The sequence below is a fragment of the Drosophila guanche genome, unplaced genomic scaffold (genome assembly GCF_900245975.1).
Source record: "Drosophila guanche unplaced genomic scaffold, DGUA_6, whole genome shotgun sequence".
NCBI classification, from domain to species: domain Eukaryota; kingdom Metazoa; phylum Arthropoda; class Insecta; order Diptera; family Drosophilidae; genus Drosophila; species Drosophila guanche.
Window position 1 is genome coordinate 5,341,746 of NW_022995750.1, and position 8,590 is coordinate 5,350,335.

The following is an 8,590-nucleotide window of genomic DNA, read 5'->3' on the forward strand; positions in this document are numbered from 1 at the left end:
AACAATAAAACTTATATCAGACTCTCCCAACTTCCAGGTGCACTTGTTAGATAATCATCTTTGGGAATTGTTTGCAACTCCATTTACCGATTGCAGAGCGCACGTGGGCCACCAGGTCTCATCGGAATTGTTTGAGGAATTGTTATTTTTTATTATTTGGTAATTACTTGTAATGGATTGCTTATCGGGTAGCGTATAAAGCAGTTGTCAATCTGTTATGTAATCTGGTCTAATATAAAGGCCATAAAATGGATTGTGCAGCTGGTTCTAAGTGTTGGTAATGACTTCCGAATGTTTTTCCAGGTGGATATTTAATTATGTTTATTAGAGTGTAACTTTATGGTAGCAACATGAAATGTGTTAATTATGTATAATGTATTCATTTCCGTGGATTTTAAGATCATATGCTAAGGTACTTTAAGCCGGATGACTTACTTTGAATGTAAAATATCGAAAGTTATTGCTAAAATACTTTAATAAATGACTGTAAATATTTAGCACAAATTTCTTCTAAAAAAATTACTCTGTAATTTTTCGTACTGTATGTAAGTACATTTGTGCCTCAATGTTGTCAAGGAGGTAACTTTTAGTTTATATTTAAGTTCCACGAAGTGTCCCACCCGTTTCGTGAAATCAGTTTTCGCTATTTTTTAAAGTGCGCCACCCTAATACAGATGTCTCATCAAAGCAAATGAGAAATCAAAGCGCATCACACGCTAACTACTCCCCGTTACTTCTGCCCGCTAAAGGTCTTCCAGCACCCATACACGCGCAACGAAAGTCTCCAAGTCTCCCACACACATGTGCAGAACATAATGGAAGTAATGAAATCTAGCGGATCACATTGAAAACCCCTCTCTCACTTTCGTTCAAGCGATGGCCACTTTCAGAAGTGTCCACAGCGAGCCATACACTAGTAAAAACAGCAGCAGCAGCAGTCGCCTGACGGCATTGAGAAAACGCCTGACCACGTGTTTCCAGCAGTGGTGCCAACAGCTACAGCAGCCACCTTCCTACCGCAAAAGTGGCCCCAACCACTTTTACAAGATCTTTGTGCAAGCCGACTACAAGGTATTTGGCGAAAAGGCCAAATATATTCGGCAGTTTAAGAAGATTTTCAAGGGGAACAAGGATTTGGCTAGGAAAAGGGAACCAGAGAGGGTAGTGGTAGTGCCCGAGACAGAGACAGAGACAGTGCCCGCCCAATCAGTGGATGTGACAGAGGTGATAGAGAGGAAACAGCTGGAGCTTGTGGCCAGACTCTTTTCATCCACACTGATATCCACGCAGGAGGAGATATCCTGTAGCTACAAAAGCAGCAGCAGCAGCATGACCATCATAGAGAGCAATTACATTGGAGTGCGGGAGGAGTACCCGGAAATAGACAGCGAGATACGGTCCATTTTGTTGGCCAATGCTCAAAGTGGCATCACGATATCGAGCATCAAAAGTGAGTATGCCTTCAGAACAGAACCCGCCTAAAATATGTGCAGATCCCTAATCCCGACGACCCTGTTCTTCAGATGAGTATCGGAAATTGACGGGCAATCCGTTTCCACTGCACGAAAATGTCACCGACTTTCTGCTCACCATCCCCCACGTGACCGCCGAGTGCAGCGTGACCGGGAAGCGAATTTTTAATATGAAGCCACGCCCGGAGACGCGCCACCTGTACGAGATGGTCGTTAATCAGAAGCGTAGCAACGACCTGGTGTCCCAAGATCATCCGGAGGCAGCACGACCACCACGCTTCTGGCGCTATCAGTACAAGCGTCGGGCCCTGTCCTCACTGGACACCAACAAGAGTCACAACCGAAATATCAATCACATCGAGGAGAAGCTATCGACTGTGGACAGCAAAGAATGTACACTCCAAGCCCAGGTGGGTCCACTGCAGCAGCTGGCCAGGGCTGCGGCGGAGTCCAACTGGTGCTATCAGGACAATTGGAATCATCTGTAAGTAATACGTTTAAAATCATTTAAGGGGTATTAAGAGTTCAGTTTATAAGATTATGCCTATCATTATATGATACCTTCCATTCTTTCAGCAACAACTGCTATCGGCGTACCAACATCTTTACCGCCCCTCCAGAGAAGCCACCGCCGTTGCCGGCTCAAGAAAATCAACATCCTCACATCAGCCAGAACAAGCAAGAAAACCCAAAGAACCACCAAGAAAACCTAAAGAACCAACTGAATTTGTTAGTGTCCGAACAACATCAGCAGCAGGAGAGTCGCACCTCAAATAAGCGACGAAATGATTTCTCGCCGACACCCACACCCACTACCATATCGAGTGGGACGCAGCATGACTCCATGTTCACCATCAACTCCGATTACGATGCCTACTTGCTGGACTTTCCCCTATTGGGGGATGATTTCCTCTTGTATATGGCCCGCATGGAGCTGAGGTGTCGCTTCAAGCGGAGTGTGAGGGTCCTGCAGTCAGGTCTGTGCGTATCTGGGCAGACAATAAGTGCCGCCCGGTCACGATTGCATCGTGTTCAAATGTTCAAGGACACGCATGTAATTGTCAACATTGGATCCGTGGACATAATGCGAGGCAAACCGATTGTGCAAATCCAGCATGACTTTCGTCAGTTGATCAAAGACATGCACAAGCGGGGACTCACCCCGATCCTAACCACTTTGGCCCCGCTCGCCAATTATTGTCACGACAAAGTTGTGTGCGACAAGGTGGCAAAGTTCAACCTTTTCATTTGGAAGGAGTGCGCAAGTTACCTGAAGGTGATCGATATACACTCGTGCCTAGTCAACGAAAAGGGCGTCGTGCGGTTCGATTGTTTCCAGTAGTAAGTGGCAAAGATTTCTCAGTCACTCAGTCCCAGGTGCTAATCGATCCTTCTAATTCACAGCTTATCCCGCAATGTAACGGGCTCCAGGGAATCCTATGTGTTCTGGAACAAAATTGGCCGGCAACGTGTTTTGCAAATGATTGAAGCGAGTCTGGAGTATTGATCGTATCTGATGAACGGAGGCTGGTCTGGCACTGGTCTCCCTCAGGAGGAGAAGCAGAATGAAGATGTTTTATATCCACGCTGACGGCGCAGACGCTGTGTTTTTGAACGAAAGTTGCTTACTATTTTTAATGTGTTTTATGTTTTCATGTTCATGTGTATATTTATGTTTATTTGTATTTGTCCCTTGTATTTGTCTGTTCGTGTTAGTCCCTAGTCTAAATAATTGTTTATAATTTGTGCGTTTTTCGTGTTTTTTGTTTTGTTAGATTTTAGCCTTTTCCCAAGTTTTTTGTTGCCGCTTATTGAGTTTGTCTTGATATTTTCAACTAGTTTTTGCTACTATCCTAAAAACTAGAGAAAAGTTCATTACTAAAACAATTTGAGGCAACGAAAACTTGTCTACAAAATGTTCATATAATTTCCAAAACATTTCCCATTGCAATCCATGTGAAAGGATTGCAAAGCGAAATGATATTCAAATGCAAATCATTGCGTTGTTATAAACTGTTTTCTGTTACTGTTTCTGTATCTATTGTTGGCCAAAATGTTGCATTCTCCTGTATGCGAACTTTCGCTGACTCTCTCTCCCCTCGCTCTCTATCCATGTGTGGGAGTGGGTTGGCCTTGTGGTAAATACATTTGAGTCATGCGACATTTTGGGCTTTGAATGAAAATGCATTTGCTTTACTTGAATCCTTTGCTTGCACAAAATCAACGCCGCGGCTGATTTATTATGTATGTGTTTAAGCATGTTCTAGTAAAGTACTTGCGCAATTTTCGTGCTTTCGTTTCCGTTTCGTATACAAAAGTTTATAAAAAGTTTACACTCTGCTGCAGACACGCGCTCAGAAGTGCGCGCGCTAAAGTGTGTTTGTGGGACAGTGTAGCATAGAAACTTCTCTTTAATTATCTAAAATGAATTCTTTACTATTTACTATTTATAAACTAATTCTCCCTCGTCTTGAATGTATTGTATGTTAATCGTATGTATTGAAAGTGATCACGTTTTTTTTTTTGTATGTCCTCATATAACAAGTCGCAATGTAAAATCAAAAAAAAATGTTAAAATGAAACCTTAAGGTAAAATCAAAAATAATTTGTTTATTTATTTGGGACATTTATGAGGTCCATCGTGGATTTGAAAGGGATTTAAAAGAATAGTTGCCTAGCTCCTTCCAGTTATCGCACAAAAATACCAATATGATTTGCAATCGTGCATCGATAGATAAACTCAAAAGTTGAATGATCAAATACAACGACGAGGAACAACAGAAAAATAATATTGATTATTAATATTGATCTCTGAAAACTATTATCTTAATATATAATCTAAAAGAATTCATTCATTCATATGTTGATTTGCTTTAAACCAAACATTTACACTTTTTTAAACCAAGCGCTTGCCTCTATCGATATATCGCATTGTCAAACCGTATTAAGTGCTGCAAAACGCTCACCTCAAGTGTTGCAAGTCGTCCCACACAAGGCAAAAACAGGCGAAAAAAGTAAGCAGATTTTTGTACGTCAACTTTTGGGGCTATTCATTTGACAATTGTTTCCGACTAATTCCAGTACAAAATGGCTTCATTCCTGGCACGAACCGGCGGTCCACTAATCGAGTCCGTCAGACCCAAGACCGTTCAAAAGGTAGGTGCAGTGCAATACGGATTAATTTGCCATTTAAGCAAATGCAAAATATGTCACTTTACATAATAATGGTAAAAAGAGACAGCGGGCAAAGTGAAGAGCGGCCGCTCTCTCAGTCACGCATACATATGTGGAGAATGGAGCATAAGTGGGTGCCACAGGGGCGGATCGGCTGTGCGGGGGTGTGGATCGGTTGCTTAAAAGTGTTAATATTCAATAATTTCCTGCGCAGTTGATTTTTATAGAGAGAAAGTAAACATTTGCAAGTGCTAAAGTGAATAATGTTCAAGGCCCCCGATCTCTCAGTTCGCCCCTGGAGACAGCTGGTAGCCACCTGACTAGCGGTGTGTCAGTGTGACGCAACTTTGCAGTGCTGTCGCGTGTGTGTGCTTTTGCTTGAGAGTGTGTTAGTGGGTAACGGTGAATAGACCTTGAATTCCTTAATTTGCTATTTATTCCATTTTTTTATCAATGAGCGTATGACAACTGTTGCTTTCATGGTCGGGGCCTAGTCGCACTAATTAAAAGCCTAATCTGTGTGAATTAATCTTAGTTATCATCTACAATCCACCGTAAGACCCGCACCTAACCCACTTTTGATTCCATTTTGTTTATGTTTTTGGAGGGTCTATGACGCATAGAACCGGATTCTCAATCTTTAGACTTGCTTTCAGATAATTTAAATCTATTTTTCTTATCATTTGCAGATCCTCAGCTATGCTCCTGTTGCACTGCAGCAGTTGCGAAACCTGAACGTGCAGGAACATGTCTCGTACACCCTCCTCAACGAGAGTGGAATCCCAACACCTCGGTAAGCATGGACACCTATCAGGAAAGTATCGGTCCAAAGTTCAAACAAAGTGCCGCGTTGTCGCTGACGCTTTATATTTGTTTGCACTTTAGCCAGGGAGAAACTGCTCCGATTAGCGATTGGCGTACGAACCGAGTCATAATTTGCATTAATTAACTGGTCCCTGAACTGGGGTAAACAAACCAAAGAACAGCGGAACGCTGACCGAGAAGAACTGCAGATGATAAGGGGAGATAAGGTGTTTTATGTAGTAAAGACAAGGGTCAGTGACGTAGGTCCAGATAAGTCCGTGATAGTAATACATACGTTTGTGAATTAAAAGTAACTATCATTTGTTTATATAGTCGCACTTTTAGATAATCTGGTGACCCCATAACCATAACCTAATCATGCGATTATTAGTCTCTAGTGAAATCCTTTGTGTCTTCTAAATGACCGTGTCAACCTTGAAATGTACTAATTCCCAGCCTTCACAGGTTACAAATATGACTTAAATGGGGCTGCTGATAATGGGAATGTGCTATGTATAGGAATTCTTTATCAATAAATTGATGCTCAAGTTCAATGGGTCGTTTCCCAGCATATGTTACCGTAGAGATTGATTCTACATTGTTGTAGGAGGGTTATTATTTATGAACTTGATTTAACTTTATTTTTTCCTTTCCTTTACAGCTTTGCTGTGGCCAAGAATGGCAAGGAGGCGAGCGACATTGCCAACAAGCTGAAAACAGACAATCTTGTGCTGAAGGCTCAAGTTCTAGCCGGTGGACGAGGCAAGGGAACCTTCAAGAATGGCCTCAAGGGTGGCGTGCGTGTGGTCTACGAGTAAGTTGATGCTTACATTTCAATGGAGAATGTTTAAATGAACGAACCTTATTTAGCCCCAAAACTGCAGAGGACCTTTCCTCGAAAATGATTGACCAACTCCTGATTACCAAGCAAACCGGAGCCGCTGGTCGCATCTGCAAGAAAGTGATGGTTGCTGAGAGGAAATTCCCCCGCCGTGAGTTCTACTTTGCCGTCATGATGGAGCGTGCCTTCAATGTGAGTTGAATCATGTGAAATTCTTAAGGAAATCCAACTAAAGGAGACTCTTGCAGGGTCCCGTTTTGATTGCCTCGAAGGAGGGTGGCGTAGATATCGAGGAGGTGGCCAAGGAGAATCCCGATGCCATTATCTATGAGCCCATCGACATTGCCAAGGGTCTGACTGAGGAGCAGGCATGCAAAATTGTCGATAAGGTCGGCCTTGGCGGCGACGGCTCCGGTGAGCATGTTAAGATGCTGCTCAACCTATACCAGCTGTTCGTGAAGAAGGATGCTCTCTTGGTGGAGATCAATCCCTACGCCGAGGATGCCATGAGTGGCTGTAAGTTCTCTATTTGTTTTCGTGTCAAGTTTTCTTTTGTGTAATCCATTTAAAAACCTACCCCACATCCCTAAATCACCTTTGTTCTGTCCAGGCTGTGAGTATGCATGAAACTAATACGCCATCATTCCATCAATTAATTAATTCAATCACCAACTGTATCGGTAATTCTATTATCAAATCTAATCAATTTGAAACCCTTTTTAAGTCTTTGCATTGGATGCCAAACTGCGTTTCGACGACAATGCAGAGTTCCGTCAGAAGGAGCTGTTCTCCATGCGGGATTGGACCCAGGAGGATCCCAAGGAAGTGGAGGCTGCCAAATACAATTTGAATTACATTGCCCTGGATGGCACCATCGGCTGCATGGTGAACGGTGCCGGTCTGGCCATGGCCACCATGGACATCATCAAGCTGTATGGCGGTGAGCCAGCCAATTTCCTGGATGTGGGTGGCGGTGCCACTGCCGATGCTGTCAAGGCTGCCTTCAAGATTATTACCTCGGACAGGAAGGTGCTCTGCCTGTTGGTGAACATCTTTGGCGGCATTATGCGTTGCGATGTCATTGCTGAGGGTATCATTGCTGCTGCCAAGGATCTAAATCTTAACTTGCCCATTGTTGTGCGTCTGCAGGTGGGTTGGGAACAATTGATTGATCGTTGATTGTAGGATAACACTGCTTGTAATTAATATTCTTTAAAGGGCACCAAAGTAAAGGAGGCTCGCGAACTGATACGCGCATCTGGCCTGAAGATTTTGGCTCGTGATGATCTCGACAAGGCCGCCGATCTGGCCGTGCATTTGGCGCAGATTGTGAAGCTGGCGCGCGAAATGAAAATGGATGTGAATTTCGAGATTCCCGCCGACCAAAAGTAGATAAATCATGATAAATAATGGCTAAGTCAACCAACATACTACCACAAAACAAAAAACAAGTCAAACTCTTACTCAACACACTAAAACAACAAAAACTACTCAATGGAGGAAAACGCCATCGCTTTGTAGTTAAAGAACATTATGTATTCGTAACGATCGGTCGAAACAATTGATGAACGATGATAATTTTTGCAAAAATGTTAAGTTTAAAGTTTAAACCCCATAAACTCCTCGTATAAATTGTTGAGAGTCCAGCCCTAAGATATATGCCTAGATAATTCGAATAATCCAAGCACGTTGAGTGTTCTCTTTGCACCTAAACCGTTTCTTAATAATCACCATTAAAGTGCACGAAACAGATACATACAGTAAAAAGTAGGGAATGCAAAGCCATCGGTTCAATTGTGATTTTTGCCAAATTCATTTAACTTTTATTTATTGAGAAATTGCGAAACTGCTTCGAAAGTAGTTCCCCAGATTGTGTATTATTTGTGCAATTTAGTTTGCCTTAAATTAAAACTCGAAACAATCATAAAAGCTTAACACATTTTTATTGGTTAATTTGTTAATTTCAATCGTAATTCATTTCTAATATATAAATCCATTTGCTGTACCTGTACCCCCAGGGGCAAGAAAGATCAAGGCAAGAAGGAATGTAAGGAAGAGAAAAGCAAGAGCAAGTAACGCAACAAGGAGAAAAGCAAGAAGTAGGCGAAGAATATTTTCCGAAAATAAACTTAATCAAACTAAAATGTCCAGGAGGATCTCCCAAGACTAAGAAAACCAAAAATAGAATGGATTGCTGGGGAATGAAACAATGGGAATGGAGTGTTTGCCAAGCCTAAAGATTAAATTTCTTTAAAATTCAAATTTTACCACTCAGAAATGTCCAACACAACATTTTATA

At 42.2% G+C, this 8,590-nt stretch overlaps 2 protein-coding genes across 5 annotated transcripts; both read left to right on the forward strand.

Annotated features, from left to right (window-relative positions):
• Positions 1-850: 850 nt before the first annotated feature.
• Positions 851-4,032, forward strand: LOC117586297 (maternal effect protein oskar). The gene is made up of 4 exons (XM_034276253.1): positions 851-1,450; positions 1,524-1,956; positions 2,049-2,813; positions 2,877-4,032. Exons 1-4 carry the CDS (start codon positions 877-879, stop codon positions 2,977-2,979), a joined length of 1,875 nt encoding a protein of 624 aa, XP_034132144.1. The 5' UTR covers positions 851-876; the 3' UTR covers positions 2,980-4,032.
• A 376-nt stretch (positions 4,033-4,408) lies between these two features.
• LOC117586645 (succinate--CoA ligase [ADP-forming] subunit beta, mitochondrial) lies at positions 4,409-8,410 on the forward strand. Of its 4 annotated transcripts, XM_034276877.1 has the most exons (10): positions 4,409-4,486; positions 4,554-4,628; positions 5,336-5,439; positions 6,112-6,264; positions 6,321-6,483; positions 6,540-6,807; positions 6,902-6,904; positions 7,016-7,440; positions 7,510-7,679; positions 8,310-8,393. In XM_034276877.1, exons 2-10 carry the CDS (start codon positions 4,560-4,562, stop codon positions 8,365-8,367), a joined length of 1,413 nt encoding a protein of 470 aa, XP_034132768.1. In that variant the 5' UTR covers positions 4,409-4,486; positions 4,554-4,559; the 3' UTR covers positions 8,368-8,393. The 4 variants fall into 4 exon arrangements, with proteins under 4 accessions (XP_034132768.1, XP_034132766.1, XP_034132769.1 ...); XM_034276875.1 differs by lacking the exon at positions 4,409-4,486 and having other exon boundaries at positions 4,493-4,628; positions 8,310-8,410; XM_034276878.1 differs by lacking the exons at positions 4,409-4,486; positions 6,902-6,904 and having other exon boundaries at positions 4,493-4,628.
• Positions 8,411-8,590: the final 180 nt, after the last annotated feature.